The sequence below is a fragment of the Lepisma saccharinum genome, unplaced genomic scaffold, assembly GCF_977018435.1.
Source record: "Lepisma saccharinum unplaced genomic scaffold, izLepSacc3.1 HAP1_SCAFFOLD_865, whole genome shotgun sequence".
In the NCBI taxonomy this organism is placed as follows: domain Eukaryota; kingdom Metazoa; phylum Arthropoda; class Insecta; order Zygentoma; family Lepismatidae; genus Lepisma; species Lepisma saccharinum.
In genome coordinates this window covers 49,442-76,507 of record NW_028143525.1, presented here as the reverse complement: position 1 = coordinate 76,507, position 27,066 = coordinate 49,442, and the positions used below count along the sequence as shown (strand labels likewise).

General features: G+C 47.8%; 12 protein-coding genes, 2 non-coding genes and 3 pseudogenes across 14 annotated transcripts; 8 read left to right on the top strand and 9 right to left on the bottom strand.

The window, feature by feature from the left end:
* Positions 1 to 1,998: 1,998 nt before the first annotated feature.
* On the bottom strand, positions 1,999 to 2,504 carry LOC145983396 (histone H2B). Its single transcript, XM_083116526.1, has one exon. The coding sequence runs from the start codon at positions 2,499 to 2,501 to the stop codon at positions 2,130 to 2,132; it is 372 nt and encodes a 123-aa protein (XP_082972652.1). The 5' UTR covers positions 2,502 to 2,504; the 3' UTR covers positions 1,999 to 2,129.
* A 177-nt stretch (positions 2,505 to 2,681) lies between these two features.
* Positions 2,682 to 3,186, top strand: LOC145983394 (histone H2A). The gene has a single exon (XM_083116524.1). The coding sequence runs from the start codon at positions 2,701 to 2,703 to the stop codon at positions 3,073 to 3,075; it is 375 nt and encodes a 124-aa protein (XP_082972650.1). The 5' UTR covers positions 2,682 to 2,700; the 3' UTR covers positions 3,076 to 3,186.
* A 561-nt stretch (positions 3,187 to 3,747) lies between these two features.
* LOC145983362 (histone H4) lies at positions 3,748 to 4,071 on the bottom strand. Its single transcript, XM_083116499.1, has one exon. It carries the CDS (start codon positions 4,057 to 4,059, stop codon positions 3,748 to 3,750), a length of 312 nt encoding a protein of 103 aa, XP_082972625.1. The 5' UTR covers positions 4,060 to 4,071.
* Positions 4,072 to 4,296: 225 nt separating this feature from the next.
* LOC145983371 (histone H3) lies at positions 4,297 to 4,738 on the top strand. The gene has a single exon (XM_083116506.1). It carries the CDS (start codon positions 4,303 to 4,305, stop codon positions 4,711 to 4,713), a length of 411 nt encoding a protein of 136 aa, XP_082972632.1. The 5' UTR covers positions 4,297 to 4,302; the 3' UTR covers positions 4,714 to 4,738.
* Positions 4,739 to 4,957: 219 nt separating this feature from the next.
* Positions 4,958 to 5,820, bottom strand: LOC145983370 (histone H1 pseudogene; annotated as a pseudogene).
* Positions 5,821 to 6,967: 1,147 nt separating this feature from the next.
* LOC145983399 (5S ribosomal RNA) lies at positions 6,968 to 7,086 on the top strand. The gene has a single exon (XR_014441241.1). It is a non-coding gene; the product is annotated as a 5S ribosomal RNA (ribosomal RNA).
* A 2,056-nt stretch (positions 7,087 to 9,142) lies between these two features.
* Positions 9,143 to 9,648, bottom strand: LOC145983365 (histone H2B). Its single transcript, XM_083116502.1, has one exon. It carries the CDS (start codon positions 9,643 to 9,645, stop codon positions 9,274 to 9,276), a length of 372 nt encoding a protein of 123 aa, XP_082972628.1. The 5' UTR covers positions 9,646 to 9,648; the 3' UTR covers positions 9,143 to 9,273.
* Positions 9,649 to 9,825: 177 nt separating this feature from the next.
* LOC145983363 (histone H2A) lies at positions 9,826 to 10,330 on the top strand. The gene has a single exon (XM_083116500.1). The coding sequence runs from the start codon at positions 9,845 to 9,847 to the stop codon at positions 10,217 to 10,219; it is 375 nt and encodes a 124-aa protein (XP_082972626.1). The 5' UTR covers positions 9,826 to 9,844; the 3' UTR covers positions 10,220 to 10,330.
* A 561-nt stretch (positions 10,331 to 10,891) lies between these two features.
* Positions 10,892 to 11,215, bottom strand: LOC145983367 (histone H4). Its single transcript, XM_083116504.1, has one exon. It carries the CDS (start codon positions 11,201 to 11,203, stop codon positions 10,892 to 10,894), a length of 312 nt encoding a protein of 103 aa, XP_082972630.1. The 5' UTR covers positions 11,204 to 11,215.
* Positions 11,216 to 11,440: 225 nt separating this feature from the next.
* LOC145983372 (histone H3) lies at positions 11,441 to 11,882 on the top strand. Its single transcript, XM_083116507.1, has one exon. It carries the CDS (start codon positions 11,447 to 11,449, stop codon positions 11,855 to 11,857), a length of 411 nt encoding a protein of 136 aa, XP_082972633.1. The 5' UTR covers positions 11,441 to 11,446; the 3' UTR covers positions 11,858 to 11,882.
* Positions 11,883 to 12,101: 219 nt separating this feature from the next.
* LOC145983369 (histone H1 pseudogene) lies at positions 12,102 to 12,964 on the bottom strand (annotated as a pseudogene).
* A 1,147-nt stretch (positions 12,965 to 14,111) lies between these two features.
* LOC145983398 (5S ribosomal RNA) lies at positions 14,112 to 14,230 on the top strand. Its single transcript, XR_014441240.1, has one exon. It is a non-coding gene; the product is annotated as a 5S ribosomal RNA (ribosomal RNA).
* Positions 14,231 to 16,286: 2,056 nt separating this feature from the next.
* LOC145983366 (histone H2B) lies at positions 16,287 to 16,792 on the bottom strand. The gene has a single exon (XM_083116503.1). It carries the CDS (start codon positions 16,787 to 16,789, stop codon positions 16,418 to 16,420), a length of 372 nt encoding a protein of 123 aa, XP_082972629.1. The 5' UTR covers positions 16,790 to 16,792; the 3' UTR covers positions 16,287 to 16,417.
* A 6,475-nt stretch (positions 16,793 to 23,267) lies between these two features.
* LOC145983364 (histone H2A) lies at positions 23,268 to 23,772 on the top strand. The gene has a single exon (XM_083116501.1). It carries the CDS (start codon positions 23,287 to 23,289, stop codon positions 23,659 to 23,661), a length of 375 nt encoding a protein of 124 aa, XP_082972627.1. The 5' UTR covers positions 23,268 to 23,286; the 3' UTR covers positions 23,662 to 23,772.
* Positions 23,773 to 24,333: 561 nt separating this feature from the next.
* On the bottom strand, positions 24,334 to 24,657 carry LOC145983368 (histone H4). The gene has a single exon (XM_083116505.1). It carries the CDS (start codon positions 24,643 to 24,645, stop codon positions 24,334 to 24,336), a length of 312 nt encoding a protein of 103 aa, XP_082972631.1. The 5' UTR covers positions 24,646 to 24,657.
* Positions 24,658 to 24,882: 225 nt separating this feature from the next.
* Positions 24,883 to 25,324, top strand: LOC145983392 (histone H3). The gene has a single exon (XM_083116523.1). It carries the CDS (start codon positions 24,889 to 24,891, stop codon positions 25,297 to 25,299), a length of 411 nt encoding a protein of 136 aa, XP_082972649.1. The 5' UTR covers positions 24,883 to 24,888; the 3' UTR covers positions 25,300 to 25,324.
* A 219-nt stretch (positions 25,325 to 25,543) lies between these two features.
* Positions 25,544 to 26,406, bottom strand: LOC145983391 (histone H1 pseudogene; annotated as a pseudogene).
* Between the last annotated feature and the right edge of the window lie 660 nt (positions 26,407 to 27,066).

Sequence of the window (27,066 nt, the reverse complement as noted above, 5' to 3'; positions counted from 1 at the left end):
AAATTCTAGAAAAATCCAAGCCATGTCCTGCTAAAATATAAATGTTAACAAGTATCTGTACGAGGAGCAAAAAGTGCTTCCCGCCTAAAAACTTAGGGTATATTAGTATATATGAATATCGGGGAAGGCGACGTTCTTCTGTTTTTTGGGGCGTGCGGGGTTGCAGGGTGCGTTCTTATTACCGGCGGCCGCCATAATCCCGGCGGGGAGCGCTGCCCTGCCCGGCGGATCGGCCGCGTCGCTCCCCGAAGAACCCGGCGTTGGTAGTTTTCTGCGAGGATACGTGCCGGCGGCTGCAGGGAGAGTGTTTTTTGGGCGTTTTTATTTTTTTGCAAAATGCCATCGCCGTGGAAGGAGGCGTTCGCTAAAGGGATAGTCCCGGCCCGGCAACCCTGATCCGTTGGCAATTTCGCCCGAAACGCACCGGGGCCGGGGGGGGGGGGGGTGCACACGCAGAATAAAGAATTGGAAATGTCGCATACTCGTTGGCGAGGACACGTAAACCGAGGTTCTGTTTCAACCGATGCATGTCAAATCTCGCGTCTTTTCCCTTCGGAAAGGGAATGCTCGATCAGTGCAGTGATGTGAAAGTGTCCCCGCTAGTGGACAATTTAGCAGAAGGCAAGTGGGGAAGGTCCTGGTCGGAACGGTTACTTTTGGCAGCAAACGGTTACGAAACTGTTACTTTTGTCAGTAAACTGTTACAAACGGTTACTTTTGTCAGTAAACTGTTACAAAACGGTTACTTTTGTCAGTAAACTGTTACAAAACGGTTACTTTTGGCAGTAAACTGTTACGAAACGGTTACTTTTGGCAGTAAACGGTTACGAAACGGTTAGTTTTAGCAGGGAACGGTTACAAAACCGTTACTTTTGGCAGCAGACGGTTACGAAATCGTTACTTTTGGCAGCAGACCGTTACATAACCGTTACTTTTTGCAGCAAACGAATTAACGATAAAATGACCATTCGGTATTTCTCGACTGGTCGGGAGTCGGGAAGTAATTTCCCGAAGTCGGGATCGGGAGAGGATCCCCCCCCCGGTCCCGACTTTTCGGGATCCCGCACACCCCTAATATTAATGCATAGGATGGAATGAACATTTTTTTTTGCCATGCCAACGTAACCTAACCTCCCAGAGGATCTGGGTTCAGACGTACGCGAGACAAATTCCTGGAAAAATGACCTCGCCTAAGACAACTTTCGTTCCTCTTCAAAAATTCGCGTACACTTTCGTTGTGTAGTCAGCATGTAATGATACCGAATGGAGGCATGTAGCCGTTCGAACCCCACCCCTAACTGAACAAAAAAATGCTAATCTTCCGGGATCGTAAGTTGAAGTTCCACCCCCCCCCCCCCCGATGCCGCCGCCCTCCGGAAACAACGTTCAGATCAATTCTTGGAGTAACCGATTTCTAATGCAACGGTTCCCGCCAAATGTCACACTTCGTTGAGCGTACCAGTTCTCACCCTTTCATAGAAGTTAAGTGAGCCCTTTTAGTGCAAATTATGAATGTGACTGCCAAACTCTTCCTTTTTCCCTGCTCGTGGAGAAAACTTAAAGTAATTTTGAAAGTAAAATGAAGGAAAACACGAAAAATGAAATAAAATCACGACCTAACAAAACCTAACCTAATGTAACCCAACCGAGTATATGCAGATATCAATCTGTGTGTACCTTTCACTGCCATACTCTAGTAACAAACGTACAATTGTGAAATAGAAACCTGAAAGTTATTTTTGTTAAATATACAAGTTTATTTTATGTGTTCATCCTAAATAATAATGCGCCGAATCAATAATTGTTCCAAGTGTTAGGTTATTTTTTTGCAGAGGCATTTTGTCCAAATGTAACTCTAAAAGTCCTATTCAGCAAAAGAAACTAAAAAATTTGGAAATTTAGCCTATTTTTGTAAATTACGTGCTGGTTGACATTAACATTCATTCGTACCTTAAAAGCATTTTTTTTTTATACGTAAGGTCAAAAATCTTTTCGCTTGCAGGCTGAGATATCGTTAGGTTATGTAAGTGTACGTTTCGGAGGGGTGGTAGACAAGTTCGTCCAATTCCAAGATTCAATTTTTGGCCCTAAAAAGGGCCTTTTTCGGCAAGGTAACTATTTCCTTGAGTTTACTTTGAGCTGGTGTACTTAGTCACGGCCTTGGTGCCTTCACTGACGGCGTGCTTGGCCAGTTCACCGGGGAGGAGCAGCCGGACGGCCGTTTGGATCTCCCTGCTGGTGATGGTCGATCGCTTGTTGTAATGAGCGAGCCTGGAAGCTTCGGCGGCAATGCGCTCGAAGATGTCGTTGACGAAGCTGTTCATGATGCTCATCGCCTTGCTGGAGATGCCGGTGTCAGGGTGAACTTGCTTCAACACCTTGTAGATGTAAATTGCGTAGCTCTCCTTCCTCCTCCGCTTCTTCTTTTTGTCTCCCTTGGAGATGTTCTTCTGGGCCTTTCCGGCCTTTTTGGCGGCTTTTCCACTTGTCTTTGGCGGCATGTTGCAGACAGACTCGATGTGCGCCCAAACCGTCGATTCCTTTTAAGAAAGGACGGTTGATATCAGACGGACCAATGGCGCTTCGAGACGTGTCTCCCGGACGCTCTCATTCGCGGCGATTCAACACTACTTAACAAAACCACCAAACTGGCTGGCAAAAATTTGTGTTTTCACGTTGTATCGATAGCAAGAGATCATCATGTCTGGACGCGGAAAGGGAGGAAAAGTGAAGGGAAAGAGCAAGTCTCGCTCCAGCCGAGCCGGACTTCAGTTCCCCGTCGGCAGAATCCACCGACTTTTGCGAAAGGGCAATTATGCCGAACGTGTCGGTGCCGGTGCACCGGTTTACCTGGCCGCCGTCATGGAATATTTGGCCGCTGAAGTCTTGGAGTTGGCCGGCAATGCTGCTCGCGATAACAAGAAGACCAGGATCATCCCCCGTCACTTGCAGTTGGCCATCAGAAACGACGAGGAGTTGAACAAGCTCCTTTCTGGGGTCACGATCGCCCAGGGTGGCGTGCTGCCCAACATCCAGGCGGTCCTTCTTCCCAAGAAAACCGAGAAGAAAGCTTAAGCTGACACCCCACCCCCTCAGCTTGTAGCAAATCGGCCCTTGTAAGGGCCACCAATTACCTTAGGAAAGGGTCATTGTCTACTCTATTTTTTTAAGTTTTCAAGTTTGAAGTCGATAAGCTAATCAGGACTGACAATCCATGTAACTTGGCATGCAAATCCTGTGTTGATTCAATGTTTTTTTTTGCCTATTTCCGATAATGTCAGAGAATAGTGGCTTACCTGTACGTATACATCTTGTAAATTTTGATAGCATAGAGATTATGACGTGTGTTTTGTTTTCGGTGGAGTCAAGTTGCACTGAAAATAATAATAATAATAAAATATATATGTTCGCCTGAGTTATATTAATTGATGTTATAATTTGACAGAAACCATCTGAATTTCACATAAATTCATTTTGCTTTGCTAAACGGCGAACGAAGAAGCAACGAGGGGTGGCTAGGCATCTAGCGAATGCTGAGAGTCCTCACGTGAATATTTTTTGTTGAATTCTCAATTATTTCAATCATTGTTATGTCATTATGAACTCGAGACGAGAGAAATCGTTCGAATCGAGGCTGGGATCAGGTTCGGGGAAAGTTGAAAGCTGACATTTCCTTCCTCAAAGAAAAGATTTGTGGCCCTTAGAAGGGCCGATTTTTCAAGATGGAGGACAGGCAAACTAGAGCCCTTAACCTCCGAAACCGTACAAGGTTCTGCCTTGACGTTTGAGTGCGTACACGACGTCCATGGCGGTTACGGTTTTCCTCTTGGCATGCTCCGTGTAGGTGACGGCATCGCGGATAACGTTCTCCAAGAACACCTTGAGGACGCCGCGTGTCTCTTCGTAGATGAGACCGGAGATTCGCTTCACACCTCCTCGCCGGGCAAGACGGCGGATGGCGGGCTTGGTGATACCCTGGATGTTGTCTCGGAGAACTTTACGGTGGCGCTTGGCACCTCCTTTGCCGAGTCCCTTTCCTCCTTTACCTCTGCCTGTCATTTCTGCAGTGCACGTACGTGGATTCGAAAGATGAGAATGAAGCCTTCCCGGCGAGCCGGCTCAGTTTTGTACGCCTTCGACAGAGGGGGGCAGAATGGCGGGAGCCAATGGGAAATCCGCTTTTCGGTTTGATTTCACGAATCAGGAGCATGCACGGCACCTTTCAGGGCAAAGCATATAAAGGCATGATTTTTGGTTGGCGCGATTGTTTGAAACGGAAACGCTTAGGACAAGCACGCGACAATGGCCCGGACTAAGCAAACTGCACGAAAATCCACCGGAGGCAAGGCCCCAAGGAAGCAGCTCGCCACAAAGGCAGCTAGGAAGAGCGCTCCCGCCACCGGAGGAGTGAAGAAGCCCCATAGGTACAGGCCAGGTACCGTGGCTCTTCGAGAAATCCGTCGCTACCAGAAGAGCACCGAGTTGCTCATCAGGAAGCTTCCTTTCCAGCGTCTCGTCCGCGAGATCGCTCAAGATTTCAAGACCGACTTGCGCTTCCAGAGTTCCGCAGTCATGGCTCTCCAGGAGGCCAGCGAGGCTTACCTCGTCGGTCTCTTCGAAGATACCAACTTGTGTGCCATCCACGCTAAGCGTGTCACTATCATGCCAAAGGACATCCAGCTCGCCCGCCGCATTCGTGGAGAGCGTGCTTAAGCGCATCCCGCTGCCCTTGGCAAACAATCGGTCCTTTTGAGGACCACAAATCCTACTTGGAAAGTACGTTTTGGTCGTATCTCTCTTTATTGTTATTATTATTGTCAATTCCATCCCTATCCTCGCGTTTATCCAAAAGTTATTTAAAATAATAACGCCGAAGCAATTGGGCGATATTTCATGAATATTCAGTTTTAATAATATATGGGTCAAAAGCTCTCGCTAAATCTTTAAATCTAATATCAGTTAGCGGTTTCTTACTCGCAGTTCATTTCATAGAATCGATGGAAACGAAGTCAAACAAATTATGACTACATAATGTGACTAGTGTATTGCTTTCATGGTTTACATTTTTTTTTAAAAAAAAAAATGCATGGATGGAAGGGAAAGGATGACACCGTGTCCGATGAAAAGAAAAGTTATAAGATTGAGTGATCGTGCAAATTCGCTCCTTCCAGGAGAATTTTGATGGTCCTCAGAAGGACCTTTTTATGGGGAGCGCTTGCGTGCTCAACCATTTTACTTCTTTTTTGGTGCAGCCTTCTTTGCTGCCTTGGGCTTGGCAGCCTTCTTTGGCTTTGGCGCCTTTGGTTTCTTGGGCGTCTTTGCCTTTTTCACTTTCGATGGAGACTTCTTTGGCTTTGCAACAGGTGCCTTCTTCTTTTCGCCGGTCTTCTTCGGTCGCTTGGCCGGGGCAGCTTTCTTTGCCGGTTTCTTCTCCTTGGGAGCCGAGCGTTTGGTCTTGGAAACAGCCCCGCTTTCCGGTTTCTCCTTCAGCGACGAAGCGCTGAGCTTGAAAGATCCGGAGGCACCCTTTCCTTTGGTTTGCACCAAAGAACCTGATGCCACGGCGCTCCTCAGGTACTTCTTGATGAAGGGCGCGAGCTTCTCGGCGTCGACCTTGTAGTTCTGGGTGATGTACTTCTTGATGGCCTGCAGGGAAGAGCCTCCGCGCTCCTTCAAGTTCTTGATAGCGTTGTTCACCATCTCGGATGTCCTGGGATGGGAAGGAGCCGTTCTCGGCTTTTTCGCCTTCGAGGACTTCTTGGGCGAAGCCGCCGTCGGGGCTGAGGGAGCTGATGCCGTATCTGCCATATCTACGCTCTTTTCGGAACGAAAATGAATCCCCGCGCTTGGTTTCGACCCCCTTTTCTCTCGGAGCGCGGACCGGAGCGAGAGCAGCTCTCAGGCGGGCCGAAGCAAACTGAAGTTTGTAGTTGCCACAACGGTAAGTGTGTTTCCTCCTCTTTCCAAGATTAATTTTTTCAGTGCTGAGCTAGAGAGCACCAGCATCCCTCGTTGTTGGGTACGTTCCGGAAACTTTGAAGTAGCCGTGAAGTGCCGCAGTCCGTCCCCACGACTTCCACGTTCCTCGCTTCCTTCGTGTCAAACTCACCGTAGGTGTACGCGCGACCTCCATATGCCCGTGATTTCCTTAGTTTTCTCTGAGAAAAGGTAGAAGGTGCGTCGGTTGCACGGAGGAGATGGAAGTTCAATCCTTCCCCTATTCTCTTGCTGAGAATCAGGTGCCTTGAGCATACGACAGGCCTCTCAAGCCAATCTCCGAAGTAGCGTGTGTCGCACACGCCTGTGTTTGAACGAAGCTGGCCTACTTCCAATGTATAGCCTTTAATTTCGTTTATAGGCGAAAATCTATCGCATGAGGACTGTGGTTCGATTCGAAAGCAGCCATTTGCACCGAAAGTTAGCGCGGCCCTTCCTGCTCTCCGCCGATAAATAATAATAATGTAATAGTTTGTGTCGAGGTGCCCGTTGCCTACTTTGGTTTGTGGGAATAGCGCGTATTCGAGAACTCGATGAAGTTGTCCGAAGATAGCACAAAAATAGGAAATAGCTAGACTGGAGAGTCTATATATATATATATATATATATATATATATATATATATATATAACTACGCACTGGTAATGATCAGGCTGGAAAGTTCATACGAACTAACCGAGCCCAATCACTTTTTCGTTGTTAGGTCCTGGGTATATAGTGTGGAATCAAAAAGGTTGTTCATGAGATTCACTTTTATTCACTGCACTAAATTTTCTTCTCTATCTTGTAGCTTTTATGTTCACACATCTCTCGAGGGGTGTTAAAGCACATTTCTCACTATGACTACAATGAAATGTATAATTATATGTTATGTTTCTTCTACACGTTCTTGGCAGTGCCCACGAGACGAGACATTTCCCCGAAAACGAGAAGTTGGACTATATGTACCTTACCGAAAGCAGTATCTTTCGCCAACGGCCATACCACGCTGAATATACCGGTTCTCGTCCGATCACCGAAGTCAAGCAGCGTCGGGCCTGGTCAGTACTTGGATGGGTGACCGCCTGGGAACACCAGGTGCTGTTGGCATCCTTTTTCTTTTTCAAGGTTCATAGTGGCCTTTTATTTGTGAATCGAAGCCAATCAATCACCCACAGTTTTTGCAGAATCGCTTTTTTTTTTTTTTTTTTTTTTTTTAATATACCTGTCATCAAATAATAATAATAATAATATAAGTGAAGAATGTATATTAGTATATATGAATATCGGGGAAGGCGACGTTCTTCTGTTTTTTGGGGCGTGCGGGGTTGCAGGGTGCGTTCTTATTACCGGCGGCCGCCATAATCCCGGCGGGGAGCGCTGCCCTGCCCGGCGGATCGGCCGCGTCGCTCCCCGAAGAACCCGGCGTTGGTAGTTTTCTGCGAGGATACGTGCCGGCGGCTGCAGGGAGAGTGTTTTTTGGGCGTTTTTATTTTTTTGCAAAATGCCATCGCCGTGGAAGGAGGCGTTCGCTAAAGGGATAGTCCCGGCCCGGCAACCCTGATCCGTTGGCAATTTCGCCCGAAACGCACCGGGGCCGGGGGGGGGGGGGGTGCACACGCAGAATAAAGAATTGGAAATGTCGCATACTCGTTGGCGAGGACACGTAAACCGAGGTTCTGTTTCAACCGATGCATGTCAAATCTCGCGTCTTTTCCCTTCGGAAAGGGAATGCTCGATCAGTGCAGTGATGTGAAAGTGTCCCCGCTAGTGGACAATTTAGCAGAAGGCAAGTGGGGAAGGTCCTGGTCGGAACGGTTACTTTTGGCAGCAAACGGTTACGAAACTGTTACTTTTGTCAGTAAACTGTTACAAACGGTTACTTTTGTCAGTAAACTGTTACAAAACGGTTACTTTTGTCAGTAAACTGTTACAAAACGGTTACTTTTGGCAGTAAACTGTTACGAAACGGTTACTTTTGGCAGTAAACGGTTACGAAACGGTTAGTTTTAGCAGGGAACGGTTACAAAACCGTTACTTTTGGCAGCAGACGGTTACGAAATCGTTACTTTTGGCAGCAGACCGTTACATAACCGTTACTTTTTGCAGCAAACGAATTAACGATAAAATGACCATTCGGTATTTCTCGACTGGTCGGGAGTCGGGAAGTAATTTCCCGAAGTCGGGATCGGGAGAGGATCCCCCCCCCGGTCCCGACTTTTCGGGATCCCGCACACCCCTAATATTAATGCATAGGATGGAATGAACATTTTTTTTTGCCATGCCAACGTAACCTAACCTCCCAGAGGATCTGGGTTCAGACGTACGCGAGACAAATTCCTGGAAAAATGACCTCGCCTAAGACAACTTTCGTTCCTCTTCAAAAATTCGCGTACACTTTCGTTGTGTAGTCAGCATGTAATGATACCGAATGGAGGCATGTAGCCGTTCGAACCCCACCCCTAACTGAACAAAAAAATGCTAATCTTCCGGGATCGTAAGTTGAAGTTCCACCCCCCCCCCCCCCGATGCCGCCGCCCTCCGGAAACAACGTTCAGATCAATTCTTGGAGTAACCGATTTCTAATGCAACGGTTCCCGCCAAATGTCACACTTCGTTGAGCGTACCAGTTCTCACCCTTTCATAGAAGTTAAGTGAGCCCTTTTAGTGCAAATTATGAATGTGACTGCCAAACTCTTCCTTTTTCCCTGCTCGTGGAGAAAACTTAAAGTAATTTTGAAAGTAAAATGAAGGAAAACACGAAAAATGAAATAAAATCACGACCTAACAAAACCTAACCTAATGTAACCCAACCGAGTATATGCAGATATCAATCTGTGTGTACCTTTCACTGCCATACTCTAGTAACAAACGTACAATTGTGAAATAGAAACCTGAAAGTTATTTTTGTTAAATATACAAGTTTATTTTATGTGTTCATCCTAAATAATAATGCGCCGAATCAATAATTGTTCCAAGTGTTAGGTTATTTTTTTGCAGAGGCATTTTGTCCAAATGTAACTCTAAAAGTCCTATTCAGCAAAAGAAACTAAAAAATTTGGAAATTTAGCCTATTTTTGTAAATTACGTGCTGGTTGACATTAACATTCATTCGTACCTTAAAAGCATTTTTTTTTTATACGTAAGGTCAAAAATCTTTTCGCTTGCAGGCTGAGATATCGTTAGGTTATGTAAGTGTACGTTTCGGAGGGGTGGTAGACAAGTTCGTCCAATTCCAAGATTCAATTTTTGGCCCTAAAAAGGGCCTTTTTCGGCAAGGTAACTATTTCCTTGAGTTTACTTTGAGCTGGTGTACTTAGTCACGGCCTTGGTGCCTTCACTGACGGCGTGCTTGGCCAGTTCACCGGGGAGGAGCAGCCGGACGGCCGTTTGGATCTCCCTGCTGGTGATGGTCGATCGCTTGTTGTAATGAGCGAGCCTGGAAGCTTCGGCGGCAATGCGCTCGAAGATGTCGTTGACGAAGCTGTTCATGATGCTCATCGCCTTGCTGGAGATGCCGGTGTCAGGGTGAACTTGCTTCAACACCTTGTAGATGTAAATTGCGTAGCTCTCCTTCCTCCTCCGCTTCTTCTTTTTGTCTCCCTTGGAGATGTTCTTCTGGGCCTTTCCGGCCTTTTTGGCGGCTTTTCCACTTGTCTTTGGCGGCATGTTGCAGACAGACTCGATGTGCGCCCAAACCGTCGATTCCTTTTAAGAAAGGACGGTTGATATCAGACGGACCAATGGCGCTTCGAGACGTGTCTCCCGGACGCTCTCATTCGCGGCGATTCAACACTACTTAACAAAACCACCAAACTGGCTGGCAAAAATTTGTGTTTTCACGTTGTATCGATAGCAAGAGATCATCATGTCTGGACGCGGAAAGGGAGGAAAAGTGAAGGGAAAGAGCAAGTCTCGCTCCAGCCGAGCCGGACTTCAGTTCCCCGTCGGCAGAATCCACCGACTTTTGCGAAAGGGCAATTATGCCGAACGTGTCGGTGCCGGTGCACCGGTTTACCTGGCCGCCGTCATGGAATATTTGGCCGCTGAAGTCTTGGAGTTGGCCGGCAATGCTGCTCGCGATAACAAGAAGACCAGGATCATCCCCCGTCACTTGCAGTTGGCCATCAGAAACGACGAGGAGTTGAACAAGCTCCTTTCTGGGGTCACGATCGCCCAGGGTGGCGTGCTGCCCAACATCCAGGCGGTCCTTCTTCCCAAGAAAACCGAGAAGAAAGCTTAAGCTGACACCCCACCCCCTCAGCTTGTAGCAAATCGGCCCTTGTAAGGGCCACCAATTACCTTAGGAAAGGGTCATTGTCTACTCTATTTTTTTAAGTTTTCAAGTTTGAAGTCGATAAGCTAATCAGGACTGACAATCCATGTAACTTGGCATGCAAATCCTGTGTTGATTCAATGTTTTTTTTTGCCTATTTCCGATAATGTCAGAGAATAGTGGCTTACCTGTACGTATACATCTTGTAAATTTTGATAGCATAGAGATTATGACGTGTGTTTTGTTTTCGGTGGAGTCAAGTTGCACTGAAAATAATAATAATAATAAAATATATATGTTCGCCTGAGTTATATTAATTGATGTTATAATTTGACAGAAACCATCTGAATTTCACATAAATTCATTTTGCTTTGCTAAACGGCGAACGAAGAAGCAACGAGGGGTGGCTAGGCATCTAGCGAATGCTGAGAGTCCTCACGTGAATATTTTTTGTTGAATTCTCAATTATTTCAATCATTGTTATGTCATTATGAACTCGAGACGAGAGAAATCGTTCGAATCGAGGCTGGGATCAGGTTCGGGGAAAGTTGAAAGCTGACATTTCCTTCCTCAAAGAAAAGATTTGTGGCCCTTAGAAGGGCCGATTTTTCAAGATGGAGGACAGGCAAACTAGAGCCCTTAACCTCCGAAACCGTACAAGGTTCTGCCTTGACGTTTGAGTGCGTACACGACGTCCATGGCGGTTACGGTTTTCCTCTTGGCATGCTCCGTGTAGGTGACGGCATCGCGGATAACGTTCTCCAAGAACACCTTGAGGACGCCGCGTGTCTCTTCGTAGATGAGACCGGAGATTCGCTTCACACCTCCTCGCCGGGCAAGACGGCGGATGGCGGGCTTGGTGATACCCTGGATGTTGTCTCGGAGAACTTTACGGTGGCGCTTGGCACCTCCTTTGCCGAGTCCCTTTCCTCCTTTACCTCTGCCTGTCATTTCTGCAGTGCACGTACGTGGATTCGAAAGATGAGAATGAAGCCTTCCCGGCGAGCCGGCTCAGTTTTGTACGCCTTCGACAGAGGGGGGCAGAATGGCGGGAGCCAATGGGAAATCCGCTTTTCGGTTTGATTTCACGAATCAGGAGCATGCACGGCACCTTTCAGGGCAAAGCATATAAAGGCATGATTTTTGGTTGGCGCGATTGTTTGAAACGGAAACGCTTAGGACAAGCACGCGACAATGGCCCGGACTAAGCAAACTGCACGAAAATCCACCGGAGGCAAGGCCCCAAGGAAGCAGCTCGCCACAAAGGCAGCTAGGAAGAGCGCTCCCGCCACCGGAGGAGTGAAGAAGCCCCATAGGTACAGGCCAGGTACCGTGGCTCTTCGAGAAATCCGTCGCTACCAGAAGAGCACCGAGTTGCTCATCAGGAAGCTTCCTTTCCAGCGTCTCGTCCGCGAGATCGCTCAAGATTTCAAGACCGACTTGCGCTTCCAGAGTTCCGCAGTCATGGCTCTCCAGGAGGCCAGCGAGGCTTACCTCGTCGGTCTCTTCGAAGATACCAACTTGTGTGCCATCCACGCTAAGCGTGTCACTATCATGCCAAAGGACATCCAGCTCGCCCGCCGCATTCGTGGAGAGCGTGCTTAAGCGCATCCCGCTGCCCTTGGCAAACAATCGGTCCTTTTGAGGACCACAAATCCTACTTGGAAAGTACGTTTTGGTCGTATCTCTCTTTATTGTTATTATTATTGTCAATTCCATCCCTATCCTCGCGTTTATCCAAAAGTTATTTAAAATAATAACGCCGAAGCAATTGGGCGATATTTCATGAATATTCAGTTTTAATAATATATGGGTCAAAAGCTCTCGCTAAATCTTTAAATCTAATATCAGTTAGCGGTTTCTTACTCGCAGTTCATTTCATAGAATCGATGGAAACGAAGTCAAACAAATTATGACTACATAATGTGACTAGTGTATTGCTTTCATGGTTTACATTTTTTTTTAAAAAAAAAAATGCATGGATGGAAGGGAAAGGATGACACCGTGTCCGATGAAAAGAAAAGTTATAAGATTGAGTGATCGTGCAAATTCGCTCCTTCCAGGAGAATTTTGATGGTCCTCAGAAGGACCTTTTTATGGGGAGCGCTTGCGTGCTCAACCATTTTACTTCTTTTTTGGTGCAGCCTTCTTTGCTGCCTTGGGCTTGGCAGCCTTCTTTGGCTTTGGCGCCTTTGGTTTCTTGGGCGTCTTTGCCTTTTTCACTTTCGATGGAGACTTCTTTGGCTTTGCAACAGGTGCCTTCTTCTTTTCGCCGGTCTTCTTCGGTCGCTTGGCCGGGGCAGCTTTCTTTGCCGGTTTCTTCTCCTTGGGAGCCGAGCGTTTGGTCTTGGAAACAGCCCCGCTTTCCGGTTTCTCCTTCAGCGACGAAGCGCTGAGCTTGAAAGATCCGGAGGCACCCTTTCCTTTGGTTTGCACCAAAGAACCTGATGCCACGGCGCTCCTCAGGTACTTCTTGATGAAGGGCGCGAGCTTCTCGGCGTCGACCTTGTAGTTCTGGGTGATGTACTTCTTGATGGCCTGCAGGGAAGAGCCTCCGCGCTCCTTCAAGTTCTTGATAGCGTTGTTCACCATCTCGGATGTCCTGGGATGGGAAGGAGCCGTTCTCGGCTTTTTCGCCTTCGAGGACTTCTTGGGCGAAGCCGCCGTCGGGGCTGAGGGAGCTGATGCCGTATCTGCCATATCTACGCTCTTTTCGGAACGAAAATGAATCCCCGCGCTTGGTTTCGACCCCCTTTTCTCTCGGAGCGCGGACCGGAGCGAGAGCAGCTCTCAGGCGGGCCGAAGCAAACTGAAGTTTGTAGTTGCCACAACGGTAAGTGTGTTTCCTCCTCTTTCCAAGATTAATTTTTTCAGTGCTGAGCTAGAGAGCACCAGCATCCCTCGTTGTTGGGTACGTTCCGGAAACTTTGAAGTAGCCGTGAAGTGCCGCAGTCCGTCCCCACGACTTCCACGTTCCTCGCTTCCTTCGTGTCAAACTCACCGTAGGTGTACGCGCGACCTCCATATGCCCGTGATTTCCTTAGTTTTCTCTGAGAAAAGGTAGAAGGTGCGTCGGTTGCACGGAGGAGATGGAAGTTCAATCCTTCCCCTATTCTCTTGCTGAGAATCAGGTGCCTTGAGCATACGACAGGCCTCTCAAGCCAATCTCCGAAGTAGCGTGTGTCGCACACGCCTGTGTTTGAACGAAGCTGGCCTACTTCCAATGTATAGCCTTTAATTTCGTTTATAGGCGAAAATCTATCGCATGAGGACTGTGGTTCGATTCGAAAGCAGCCATTTGCACCGAAAGTTAGCGCGGCCCTTCCTGCTCTCCGCCGATAAATAATAATAATGTAATAGTTTGTGTCGAGGTGCCCGTTGCCTACTTTGGTTTGTGGGAATAGCGCGTATTCGAGAACTCGATGAAGTTGTCCGAAGATAGCACAAAAATAGGAAATAGCTAGACTGGAGAGTCTATATATATATATATATATATATATATATATATATATATATATAACTACGCACTGGTAATGATCAGGCTGGAAAGTTCATACGAACTAACCGAGCCCAATCACTTTTTCGTTGTTAGGTCCTGGGTATATAGTGTGGAATCAAAAAGGTTGTTCATGAGATTCACTTTTATTCACTGCACTAAATTTTCTTCTCTATCTTGTAGCTTTTATGTTCACACATCTCTCGAGGGGTGTTAAAGCACATTTCTCACTATGACTACAATGAAATGTATAATTATATGTTATGTTTCTTCTACACGTTCTTGGCAGTGCCCACGAGACGAGACATTTCCCCGAAAACGAGAAGTTGGACTATATGTACCTTACCGAAAGCAGTATCTTTCGCCAACGGCCATACCACGCTGAATATACCGGTTCTCGTCCGATCACCGAAGTCAAGCAGCGTCGGGCCTGGTCAGTACTTGGATGGGTGACCGCCTGGGAACACCAGGTGCTGTTGGCATCCTTTTTCTTTTTCAAGGTTCATAGTGGCCTTTTATTTGTGAATCGAAGCCAATCAATCACCCACAGTTTTTGCAGAATCGCTTTTTTTTTTTTTTTTTTTTTTTTTAATATACCTGTCATCAAATAATAATAATAATAATATAAGTGAAGAATGTATATTAGTATATATGAATATCGGGGAAGGCGACGTTCTTCTGTTTTTTGGGGCGTGCGGGGTTGCAGGGTGCGTTCTTATTACCGGCGGCCGCCATAATCCCGGCGGGGAGCGCTGCCCTGCCCGGCGGATCGGCCGCGTCGCTCCCCGAAGAACCCGGCGTTGGTAGTTTTCTGCGAGGATACGTGCCGGCGGCTGCAGGGAGAGTGTTTTTTGGGCGTTTTTATTTTTTTGCAAAATGCCATCGCCGTGGAAGGAGGCGTTCGCTAAAGGGATAGTCCCGGCCCGGCAACCCTGATCCGTTGGCAATTTCGCCCGAAACGCACCGGGGCCGGGGGGGGGGGGGGTGCACACGCAGAATAAAGAATTGGAAATGTCGCATACTCGTTGGCGAGGACACGTAAACCGAGGTTCTGTTTCAACCGATGCATGTCAAATCTCGCGTCTTTTCCCTTCGGAAAGGGAATGCTCGATCAGTGCAGTGATGTGAAAGTGTCCCCGCTAGTGGACAATTTAGCAGAAGGCAAGTGGGGAAGGTCCTGGTCGGAACGGTTACTTTTGGCAGCAAACGGTTACGAAACTGTTACTTTTGTCAGTAAACTGTTACAAACGGTTACTTTTGTCAGTAAACTGTTACAAAACGGTTACTTTTGTCAGTAAACTGTTACAAAACGGTTACTTTTGGCAGTAAACTGTTACGAAACGGTTACTTTTGGCAGTAAACGGTTACGAAACGGTTAGTTTTAGCAGGGAACGGTTACAAAACCGTTACTTTTGGCAGCAGACGGTTACGAAATCGTTACTTTTGGCAGCAGACCGTTACATAACCGTTACTTTTTGCAGCAAACGAATTAACGATAAAATGACCATTCGGTATTTCTCGACTGGTCGGGAGTCGGGAAGTAATTTCCCGAAGTCGGGATCGGGAGAGGATCCCCCCCCCGGTCCCGACTTTTCGGGATCCCGCACACCCCTAATATTAATGCATAGGATGGAATGAACATTTTTTTTTGCCATGCCAACGTAACCTAACCTCCCAGAGGATCTGGGTTCAGACGTACGCGAGACAAATTCCTGGAAAAATGACCTCGCCTAAGACAACTTTCGTTCCTCTTCAAAAATTCGCGTACACTTTCGTTGTGTAGTCAGCATGTAATGATACCGAATGGAGGCATGTAGCCGTTCGAACCCCACCCCTAACTGAACAAAAAAATGCTAATCTTCCGGGATCGTAAGTTGAAGTTCCACCCCCCCCCCCCCCGATGCCGCCGCCCTCCGGAAACAACGTTCAGATCAATTCTTGGAGTAACCGATTTCTAATGCAACGGTTCCCGCCAAATGTCACACTTCGTTGAGCGTACCAGTTCTCACCCTTTCATAGAAGTTAAGTGAGCCCTTTTAGTGCAAATTATGAATGTGACTGCCAAACTCTTCCTTTTTCCCTGCTCGTGGAGAAAACTTAAAGTAATTTTGAAAGTAAAATGAAGGAAAACACGAAAAATGAAATAAAATCACGACCTAACAAAACCTAACCTAATGTAACCCAACCGAGTATATGCAGATATCAATCTGTGTGTACCTTTCACTGCCATACTCTAGTAACAAACGTACAATTGTGAAATAGAAACCTGAAAGTTATTTTTGTTAAATATACAAGTTTATTTTATGTGTTCATCCTAAATAATAATGCGCCGAATCAATAATTGTTCCAAGTGTTAGGTTATTTTTTTGCAGAGGCATTTTGTCCAAATGTAACTCTAAAAGTCCTATTCAGCAAAAGAAACTAAAAAATTTGGAAATTTAGCCTATTTTTGTAAATTACGTGCTGGTTGACATTAACATTCATTCGTACCTTAAAAGCATTTTTTTTTTATACGTAAGGTCAAAAATCTTTTCGCTTGCAGGCTGAGATATCGTTAGGTTATGTAAGTGTACGTTTCGGAGGGGTGGTAGACAAGTTCGTCCAATTCCAAGATTCAATTTTTGGCCCTAAAAAGGGCCTTTTTCGGCAAGGTAACTATTTCCTTGAGTTTACTTTGAGCTGGTGTACTTAGTCACGGCCTTGGTGCCTTCACTGACGGCGTGCTTGGCCAGTTCACCGGGGAGGAGCAGCCGGACGGCCGTTTGGATCTCCCTGCTGGTGATGGTCGATCGCTTGTTGTAATGAGCGAGCCTGGAAGCTTCGGCGGCAATGCGCTCGAAGATGTCGTTGACGAAGCTGTTCATGATGCTCATCGCCTTGCTGGAGATGCCGGTGTCAGGGTGAACTTGCTTCAACACCTTGTAGATGTAAATTGCGTAGCTCTCCTTCCTCCTCCGCTTCTTCTTTTTGTCTCCCTTGGAGATGTTCTTCTGGGCCTTTCCGGCCTTTTTGGCGGCTTTTCCACTTGTCTTTGGCGGCATGTTGCAGACAGACTCGATGTGCGCCAAAAAAAAAAAAAAAAAAAAAAAGAAAGAAAGGAAAAACCCCGCCCCCAAAGGAGCTCGCGGGGGTGAGTGGTGCCCGACCTTAGTCAACTGGCAACTATCCCATTCCAGCTTTTAACCTTGCCTAGTGCTTTAACTTTGCCTCGTAAGGCTGATTAAAGCGGCCGGGTTTGGTTGTAGCCAGGGGGTAGCCCTTCTCGGAGAGTCAAATCCAGATTAGTGCTGGATGTGGCCCCTTTGAGTAGACCTCCATTCATGCAGGCATGCACTAGTAGCTAACTACCTACAAGGATATCGGATTTCATGCTTCCTGGTTTATAGTCCTGTTTAAGAAGACTTTCACCAAGTGTCGAAATTAGGAAAGATGTTGAAAAAACTAGAAGAAAAAGAGAAGGGAAGCTCCGAGGGTAAAAACCGGCGAGCCAGCAAAAACCTCGGCTGCGTCTGAATTGCATTAGCTTCATCTAGATTCTGATGTGTGAAAAACCCTCACGTTGAAGGGGAGGGGAAAAACACACACCCTAATGGTTCCTAACCTTAGATGCCGCAAGCGGCGGGGGGGATGAGGAGAGGAAGGTTTTGGGTATTTGGCCTTGCGGCCCATCAATTCTATTGTTAGTAGGATCTACACATGCATACCTGGTTCCTTCTTGTGGAGCTGAAAAGAGAGACGGCCCTTTAGAGGGCCACACAAATGGTTAAGTATTGGGGAACGAAGTATGCGTAGAACCTGTGCCCCCTGTTTTGGGGAATTTGACGTTGTTTTATAGTTTTATAGTTGGGATCAAATTGGCTTTCGGCCGACGGGCCGGCCGGTGCTCCAGGTCACCTGGGAATGTGGGGAGCTCAATTTCCCCCCATCGTGTGCGAGAATGCACCTTCCAGGGCCCGTGTCATATACCGGCCTATATTGCGCACCCGCAGCCTCCTCACCTGTATGATCATTGTCGAAGATGGTTTAATTAGTGATTTGAATTGAATTAAATTGGTCCCAACAGTCGCCTCCTGTCGGTCCCGCACGTCGGTTGTGTCTTCTTAATTATCATCTGCGAGTTTCGTTGTCCCAGATAACGTTCAGAGGTCTCCTGTGTTTGTATCTCGCACGAGGATACAGACCGAGGTTTCTTACTAGCGCGTTATCGATCTTGCCCTTCTTTTCATAAAATTTCCTCGTTATTTTGAGGTTGAATTCATTTATCTTTGGCAACCGATGTTGCATGTGGTAGGGAGTCATTCTCGTTCGCCATGGGAGATTGAGAATGTATCTTAATATCCGGTTCTGATATTTTTGTATCAGTTTGATATTACCTTTATTGCCTGTAAACCATGCCGTTGAGCCGTACATCAGTATTGGCCGTATCATGAGCTTGTAGAGCAAGAGTTTGTAGTTAAGAGCAAGCGGGCTCGCCGAGTAAATCAACGATTTGATTTGATGAAATCTAACTCTTGCTCTGTCGAGTACGTTGTTGGTGTGGCTCTTAAAGGAGAGCCTGCTGTCCATTGTGATCCCTAAGTATTTAACTTCGGGCTGCCAAGGGATATGCACTCGGTTAAGAGTGATTTCCGGTGGCAGAGGTTGTCGGCGCTTTGTGAAGATAATCGCTTCCGTTTTAGTCGCGTTTATTTTTATCTTCCAGCGATCGTAATAATTCTGCAACACGCGTAGGTAATTTTCCAGTCCCGTCGCGATCTTAGTTCGCCGCCACGAAGATTGGTAGATAGCTACGTCATCGGCGTAGATGGCTATTTTCGCTTCCCTGTCTTTGGGTATATCTGAAATATAAAGACTGAAGAGGAGGGGGCTCAGGATTGAGCCTTGAGGTACCCCGGCCTCTATCACTCTGGTGCTCGATTTGTCTTGCAAAATTGAGACGTAAAATTTTCTGTCACTGACAAATGATTGCATGAGCCTGACAAGTTTCGGGGGGATTTTAAGCATGAGTAGCTTATGAATAAGCCCTTCGTGCCATACGCGGTCGAACGCTTTTTCTACGTCTAGTAGTACCATTCCCGTATCTTTCTTTTTGTTATAATGTTCGGTTATATGCTCCAGTACGCGTATCAACTGATGGTTGGTTGAATGTTTCGCTCGGAAACCGAATTGTTCCGGGGGGAGAAGGTTGCCTTCTCGGACTATGAATTGCATTCTCCGAATGAGAATTCTTTCGAATATCTTCCCTAGGTTGTTAAGCAGGCTGATTGGCCTGTAATTCTGAGGGAATTTCTTGTCTTTTCCGGGTTTGGGGAGGCAGATGATTTTAGCGACTTTCCAATTGACCGGGAAGTAATGAAGATCCATGCATGAGTTGATTAAGATTTTGATTGCCTGGACCGTGTTGATCGGCACGTGTTTGAACACAATGTTCTGAATGCCGTCTGGGCCGGGGGCCTTGTAATTGGGTAAATATTTTATAATATTTAGCAGTTCGGGAACGTTAGTATGCACTATTATTTCCTCGTTTGTCCCGTTTGTGCTGAGGAAGTCCTCGACCGTTTCGAGGGTGTCTTCCTCATCTTCGTACGTGATTTCGGTTTCCTCGTTCGGTTTAAAAGCTTCCTCGAGGGTGTCTGCTAGCGCGTCAGCTTTATCCTTGTCGTTATACGCGAGGCCGTGCTTGCCGTGCAGGGTGGGCGTGTTCACGTTAGTACGAGTGAGTCTTCGCGTGAATTTATAGAGAGAAAGGTCTTTGGTGGAGAGCTTATCTACCCGAGCTCGCCACTTTTGGTTCCTGTAGCTCTTTATTTCTTTTTCAATTTCCTTTGTGAGCGCCATTTGTTCTTGTTTGTAGAACGGTTGGCGCGTTCGCATGAAAAGTTTCCGAATTTTATTACGGAGTCTTATTTTTTCAATTATGGGGGTCGGGAGCGCTGAGTCAGGCTTCGGAGGCCTCATAATCGGGATGTGCTTGGCCATAGCACCCTTGATTCTGGATGTGATAGTGGCCACACGATCGTCAGCTTGTGCCTTGGTTGTTATAGCTTCTTGTAACGGTTGATTAGCGAATTTTAATTCGAGATCGGCGCGTAGTGCATCCCAGTTCGCTTTTTTGTAGTCATATCGTTTTACGTGAGCTTTTCGAACCGGTTTGTCAAAAAGCGTGACCAGCACTGGGTTGTGGTCAGACGAAAGTGCCGGGATCGAGTCCTGGTCGGTGATTATTCGCGGTCCTTTTAGAATAACAATATCCAGAACGTCTGGTAAGTGATTCGGGTTGTCGGGATAATATGTGGGTGTGGTAGGCGCGTACACCAGTATTGGCTTGTTTTGTATAAACTTGAATAAAACGTTACCACTGGTATTATGTACACGACTGTGCCACGCCGTGTGTTTGGCATTAAGATCGCCACCTATTAGGACTGAAGGTCCTAGTTGGAGGAGTTTCGCAATGTCCTCGGGATCTAAGATATTATCGTTACGAGGTGTACGATATGCGGATACGAATATTATTTCGCGTGTGGCCATCCGTGCTTTAATTGCGACCGCCTCTAACGTCCTGAGGGGCGGTATTGGAATGCAGGAGTGCACTATATCGTTTTTGATTAATAGTGCCGCTCCTCCTGCCGCTATGTTTCGGTCTTCCCTATATACTGCGTAGCCTGGGAAGTTGACCGTATCGGTGGGCTTAAGGTGCGTTTCGGAAAGTAGCGCTATTTCTGGCTGCCCGGAAAGCAGCCAAGGATAGAACTCCGTCATTCGCTGTAGGAGACCTCTGGCGTTCCAGTGGATCAGATGTGGCGTAGTTTGTCGCTTACGGGTGTCTGCCATAAGCGGGGGATGCTACAACACTAGTTATTTGCGCACATATGTTAATCATGTGCTGCATATTTTGGTTCATGGCAGCTTGCATGGCTTGCATTTGCTGCATGGTGTTTTGGAGAGCGGCGAAGAGCTGGCTGAGTCCAGATTCCTGAGATTGCTCTATCGGTTTCTTGTTTTGTGTGCCGGCAGACACCGACCGGGGCCCAGCAGGCACCGACCGGGGCCCGGCAGGCACCGGCCGGGGCTTGGGAGCCACCGACCGGGGTTCTGCAACCGTCGCCCAGGTGCCGGCCGCTGATGGCCGGGTGCTGGCCGTCTGCGGTACGATTTCGGCAGCCGCCGGCTCGCTGTCGGCGGCTTTCGGCTTTTCGATGTTCCTTGGTTTAAGCATTCGTTTCGCCGGAATCGGTGCAGGCGCTTTGCTGGGGGCCTGTCTTTTTTGTTCGGGTTCGCTGCGCTGTTGGTCCTTTTCAGGACTGTGCGTTTTTTCACCTCCCCGTGTGGGGGCGCCTTGCTTGGCGGCGCTTTCGGTGGTTGGATTCCTAGCCTGGAGCTGCGGGCCCTTGGTAGTGCGAGTGTTCGTTTTCTTCTGTGCTGGGTTTCCAGTTAAGCCGGTCCTTGCACGCGGAAGAGGGGTCGGTGTAGCGGGCTTCGGTGCCTGCTTGTAGTTTCGGAGAATTTTACCCTGGTTGACTTTTTTTACAACCGGGCAAATCCTTGCGTTTGCTGTATGTGCACCTTGGCAGTTAGCGCATCTGACTTTGTTATTTTCTCTGTCACAATCTGAGACATCGTGATCAGAGCCACAGCGTACGCACTTCGGATTAACGAAGCATGTACGTCGGCTGTGGTGAAAACCTTGGCACTGAAAGCATTGCATAGCCTTTTTAGGGACTATGTAATCTTCCACAATTACCCTTTGTTGTAGGAGTAGTGTTGCTGATTTAAGAAGTCTCAGTTTCTGTTTATCAGCCTCCAGGGTGTTAACTAGAAAGAGTTCACATTTTCTCCTTTCTGGCGGATTGCACCTAGTGTGCAATTTCGTCATTTGGAGGACTTCGACTTTGACTCCTGTCTCGGCCTCAATTTCCTCCCTCAATTCGTTCGGTTTGGTTGTAATTAATAGTCCTCGGACTACGTAGCGGCGAGGCTTGTGTTCTTTTGTTTTTAGATAATGGAACTCAAAATTAGAGTCCCGCAGCTCGGTCAGTATCTTGTTATAAGTCGCACCGTCTCCGGCGCTGACTTTCATGATGTTCCCCTTGTTCGTTCCGATAAAGTTCTTAATGTTCCTGGTCTTACATAATGCCAGAAAACGTGAGGGGTTGTGCACCGTTATAGGTGGGAACCTTTTGTTTCCCTGTGGGGGTTGGTTCCCACCCTGGGTGCTGGATGACGGCTGGCTGATGCGAGTCCATCTCTCGCTATCTTCCCTGTCATGTGTGTGGTCGAAGAACATGTTTTTCTTCGGCCCTTCTGGTACGTTAAGTGCTGGAAAGACGTTGAGGATCATTTCCTCTCTTTCTTTCGCTGACTTTTTCTTGCTATTTGTGATTTTTCCCCGCGCTGATTCGTCGGAGTCGGTGCCGGCACTAGTGCCGGGCTGGGAGGATTGTTTCCTCTTTTTTGTTGGTTGGGTGGGTAATGCCTCGTTGTCGCTTGTTGCGCTTGAGGCGCCCTTTCGAACCCGTCTTTGGTTGCGGTCAAGTTTCCTTGGCCCGCTTTTTGTCCCAAACTGGAAGACCCTGTCATTTGCAGCCAGTCTGGTAGGACTCCTTTGTCCTCTCTGTGCTGGCGTGAGCACGTCCTGTGACTCTGCCATCGTTTTTCCTTGCACTTCGGTGTCGGGGCTATGCGGGGGGGGGGAGGGATCAACTTCGATCTCCTCCTCGCTTTCGTCCCCGGACGATTCCCCGCTGGATGAGGTCTCCTCGGAGCTCGCCTCATCCATGTCGGTTTCAGCTTGAGATGCGCGCTCGCTCTCGTTATCGTTATCGCTCTCGCTCTCGTGGACCATCGAGATAATTTCCATATTGGAATTTTCAGGTGTGGGGTTCTGAGGGATCCCCATTTCATTCATTTTCGAAGCCATCGAGGTTTGTGGTCCTAAAAGGACCGTTTTCCCGTTGATTTCTGGCCCCGCTGAGCTCCCGTTCGATCCGGCCAATAGGAGCGCTGGATCCGGATTTGACTCTCGGCCAATCAGAGCCCCGTCTGTTGGGGCGTCCGTTCGGCCGGCAGCCGTCGAAGTTTTTGGTCCTAAGAAGGGCCGAATGGCCCTGTGAAGGGCCGTTTCTTGGTTAACGTAGAGATTTGACGTGCTAATCTTGAAGAAATACCTGCATTCGTTTTAAAAAGAAAGGGTACTCTAAAATCACTGACGTTCTACGACGAAGCCTCTAGCGTGCAATGACCTACTAACTGCGAACCGAGAAGTGGATCGTTGGGTGTCGGCAAAGCCTGTTCAGCCCCAGCTAAACCGTCCCACCTAAGGGAACGCGGTTTAAAAGGAGGCCCTAACCACTTTCGGATGTGCGCCCAAACCGTCGATTCCTTTTAAGAAAGGACGGTTGATATCAGACGGACCAATGGCGCTTCGAGACGTGTCTCCCGGACGCTCTCATTCGCGGCGATTCAACACTACTTAACAAAACCACCAAACTGGCTGGCAAAAATTTGTGTTTTCACGTTGTATCGATAGCAAGAGATCATCATGTCTGGACGCGGAAAGGGAGGAAAAGTGAAGGGAAAGAGCAAGTCTCGCTCCAGCCGAGCCGGACTTCAGTTCCCCGTCGGCAGAATCCACCGACTTTTGCGAAAGGGCAATTATGCCGAACGTGTCGGTGCCGGTGCACCGGTTTACCTGGCCGCCGTCATGGAATATTTGGCCGCTGAAGTCTTGGAGTTGGCCGGCAATGCTGCTCGCGATAACAAGAAGACCAGGATCATCCCCCGTCACTTGCAGTTGGCCATCAGAAACGACGAGGAGTTGAACAAGCTCCTTTCTGGGGTCACGATCGCCCAGGGTGGCGTGCTGCCCAACATCCAGGCGGTCCTTCTTCCCAAGAAAACCGAGAAGAAAGCTTAAGCTGACACCCCACCCCCTCAGCTTGTAGCAAATCGGCCCTTGTAAGGGCCACCAATTACCTTAGGAAAGGGTCATTGTCTACTCTATTTTTTTAAGTTTTCAAGTTTGAAGTCGATAAGCTAATCAGGACTGACAATCCATGTAACTTGGCATGCAAATCCTGTGTTGATTCAATGTTTTTTTTTGCCTATTTCCGATAATGTCAGAGAATAGTGGCTTACCTGTACGTATACATCTTGTAAATTTTGATAGCATAGAGATTATGACGTGTGTTTTGTTTTCGGTGGAGTCAAGTTGCACTGAAAATAATAATAATAATAAAATATATATGTTCGCCTGAGTTATATTAATTGATGTTATAATTTGACAGAAACCATCTGAATTTCACATAAATTCATTTTGCTTTGCTAAACGGCGAACGAAGAAGCAACGAGGGGTGGCTAGGCATCTAGCGAATGCTGAGAGTCCTCACGTGAATATTTTTTGTTGAATTCTCAATTATTTCAATCATTGTTATGTCATTATGAACTCGAGACGAGAGAAATCGTTCGAATCGAGGCTGGGATCAGGTTCGGGGAAAGTTGAAAGCTGACATTTCCTTCCTCAAAGAAAAGATTTGTGGCCCTTAGAAGGGCCGATTTTTCAAGATGGAGGACAGGCAAACTAGAGCCCTTAACCTCCGAAACCGTACAAGGTTCTGCCTTGACGTTTGAGTGCGTACACGACGTCCATGGCGGTTACGGTTTTCCTCTTGGCATGCTCCGTGTAGGTGACGGCATCGCGGATAACGTTCTCCAAGAACACCTTGAGGACGCCGCGTGTCTCTTCGTAGATGAGACCGGAGATTCGCTTCACACCTCCTCGCCGGGCAAGACGGCGGATGGCGGGCTTGGTGATACCCTGGATGTTGTCTCGGAGAACTTTACGGTGGCGCTTGGCACCTCCTTTGCCGAGTCCCTTTCCTCCTTTACCTCTGCCTGTCATTTCTGCAGTGCACGTACGTGGATTCGAAAGATGAGAATGAAGCCTTCCCGGCGAGCCGGCTCAGTTTTGTACGCCTTCGACAGAGGGGGGCAGAATGGCGGGAGCCAATGGGAAATCCGCTTTTCGGTTTGATTTCACGAATCAGGAGCATGCACGGCACCTTTCAGGGCAAAGCATATAAAGGCATGATTTTTGGTTGGCGCGATTGTTTGAAACGGAAACGCTTAGGACAAGCACGCGACAATGGCCCGGACTAAGCAAACTGCACGAAAATCCACCGGAGGCAAGGCCCCAAGGAAGCAGCTCGCCACAAAGGCAGCTAGGAAGAGCGCTCCCGCCACCGGAGGAGTGAAGAAGCCCCATAGGTACAGGCCAGGTACCGTGGCTCTTCGAGAAATCCGTCGCTACCAGAAGAGCACCGAGTTGCTCATCAGGAAGCTTCCTTTCCAGCGTCTCGTCCGCGAGATCGCTCAAGATTTCAAGACCGACTTGCGCTTCCAGAGTTCCGCAGTCATGGCTCTCCAGGAGGCCAGCGAGGCTTACCTCGTCGGTCTCTTCGAAGATACCAACTTGTGTGCCATCCACGCTAAGCGTGTCACTATCATGCCAAAGGACATCCAGCTCGCCCGCCGCATTCGTGGAGAGCGTGCTTAAGCGCATCCCGCTGCCCTTGGCAAACAATCGGTCCTTTTGAGGACCACAAATCCTACTTGGAAAGTACGTTTTGGTCGTATCTCTCTTTATTGTTATTATTATTGTCAATTCCATCCCTATCCTCGCGTTTATCCAAAAGTTATTTAAAATAATAACGCCGAAGCAATTGGGCGATATTTCATGAATATTCAGTTTTAATAATATATGGGTCAAAAGCTCTCGCTAAATCTTTAAATCTAATATCAGTTAGCGGTTTCTTACTCGCAGTTCATTTCATAGAATCGATGGAAACGAAGTCAAACAAATTATGACTACATAATGTGACTAGTGTATTGCTTTCATGGTTTACATTTTTTTTTAAAAAAAAAAATGCATGGATGGAAGGGAAAGGATGACACCGTGTCCGATGAAAAGAAAAGTTATAAGATTGAGTGATCGTGCAAATTCGCTCCTTCCAGGAGAATTTTGATGGTCCTCAGAAGGACCTTTTTATGGGGAGCGCTTGCGTGCTCAACCATTTTACTTCTTTTTTGGTGCAGCCTTCTTTGCTGCCTTGGGCTTGGCAGCCTTCTTTGGCTTTGGCGCCTTTGGTTTCTTGGGCGTCTTTGCCTTTTTCACTTTCGATGGAGACTTCTTTGGCTTTGCAACAGGTGCCTTCTTCTTTTCGCCGGTCTTCTTCGGTCGCTTGGCCGGGGCAGCTTTCTTTGCCGGTTTCTTCTCCTTGGGAGCCGAGCGTTTGGTCTTGGAAACAGCCCCGCTTTCCGGTTTCTCCTTCAGCGACGAAGCGCTGAGCTTGAAAGATCCGGAGGCACCCTTTCCTTTGGTTTGCACCAAAGAACCTGATGCCACGGCGCTCCTCAGGTACTTCTTGATGAAGGGCGCGAGCTTCTCGGCGTCGACCTTGTAGTTCTGGGTGATGTACTTCTTGATGGCCTGCAGGGAAGAGCCTCCGCGCTCCTTCAAGTTCTTGATAGCGTTGTTCACCATCTCGGATGTCCTGGGATGGGAAGGAGCCGTTCTCGGCTTTTTCGCCTTCGAGGACTTCTTGGGCGAAGCCGCCGTCGGGGCTGAGGGAGCTGATGCCGTATCTGCCATATCTACGCTCTTTTCGGAACGAAAATGAATCCCCGCGCTTGGTTTCGACCCCCTTTTCTCTCGGAGCGCGGACCGGAGCGAGAGCAGCTCTCAGGCGGGCCGAAGCAAACTGAAGTTTGTAGTTGCCACAACGGTAAGTGTGTTTCCTCCTCTTTCCAAGATTAATTTTTTCAGTGCTGAGCTAGAGAGCACCAGCATCCCTCGTTGTTGGGTACGTTCCGGAAACTTTGAAGTAGCCGTGAAGTGCCGCAGTCCGTCCCCACGACTTCCACGTTCCTCGCTTCCTTCGTGTCAAACTCACCGTAGGTGTACGCGCGACCTCCATATGCCCGTGATTTCCTTAGTTTTCTCTGAGAAAAGGTAGAAGGTGCGTCGGTTGCACGGAGGAGATGGAAGTTCAATCCTTCCCCTATTCTCTTGCTGAGAATCAGGTGCCTTGAGCATACGACAGGCCTCTCAAGCCAATCTCCGAAGTAGCGTGTGTCGCACACGCCTGTGTTTGAACGAAGCTGGCCTACTTCCAATGTATAGCCTTTAATTTCGTTTATAGGCGAAAATCTATCGCATGAGGACTGTGGTTCGATTCGAAAGCAGCCATTTGCACCGAAAGTTAGCGCGGCCCTTCCTGCTCTCCGCCGATAAATAATAATAATGTAATAGTTTGTGTCGAGG

Bases quoted from the DNA above. Each gene is read 5' to 3' on its own strand.
- LOC145983396 (XM_083116526.1), bottom strand. From the start codon at position 2,501: ATGCCGCCAAAGACAAGTGGAAAAGCCGCCAAAAAGGCCGGAAAGGCC.
- LOC145983394 (XM_083116524.1), top strand. From the start codon at position 2,701: ATGTCTGGACGCGGAAAGGGAGGAAAAGTGAAGGGAAAGAGCAAGTCT.
- LOC145983362 (XM_083116499.1), bottom strand. From the start codon at position 4,059: ATGACAGGCAGAGGTAAAGGAGGAAAGGGACTCGGCAAAGGAGGTGCC.
- LOC145983371 (XM_083116506.1), top strand. From the start codon at position 4,303: ATGGCCCGGACTAAGCAAACTGCACGAAAATCCACCGGAGGCAAGGCC.
- LOC145983365 (XM_083116502.1), bottom strand. From the start codon at position 9,645: ATGCCGCCAAAGACAAGTGGAAAAGCCGCCAAAAAGGCCGGAAAGGCC.
- LOC145983363 (XM_083116500.1), top strand. From the start codon at position 9,845: ATGTCTGGACGCGGAAAGGGAGGAAAAGTGAAGGGAAAGAGCAAGTCT.
- LOC145983367 (XM_083116504.1), bottom strand. From the start codon at position 11,203: ATGACAGGCAGAGGTAAAGGAGGAAAGGGACTCGGCAAAGGAGGTGCC.
- LOC145983372 (XM_083116507.1), top strand. From the start codon at position 11,447: ATGGCCCGGACTAAGCAAACTGCACGAAAATCCACCGGAGGCAAGGCC.
- LOC145983366 (XM_083116503.1), bottom strand. From the start codon at position 16,789: ATGCCGCCAAAGACAAGTGGAAAAGCCGCCAAAAAGGCCGGAAAGGCC.
- LOC145983364 (XM_083116501.1), top strand. From the start codon at position 23,287: ATGTCTGGACGCGGAAAGGGAGGAAAAGTGAAGGGAAAGAGCAAGTCT.
- LOC145983368 (XM_083116505.1), bottom strand. From the start codon at position 24,645: ATGACAGGCAGAGGTAAAGGAGGAAAGGGACTCGGCAAAGGAGGTGCC.
- LOC145983392 (XM_083116523.1), top strand. From the start codon at position 24,889: ATGGCCCGGACTAAGCAAACTGCACGAAAATCCACCGGAGGCAAGGCC.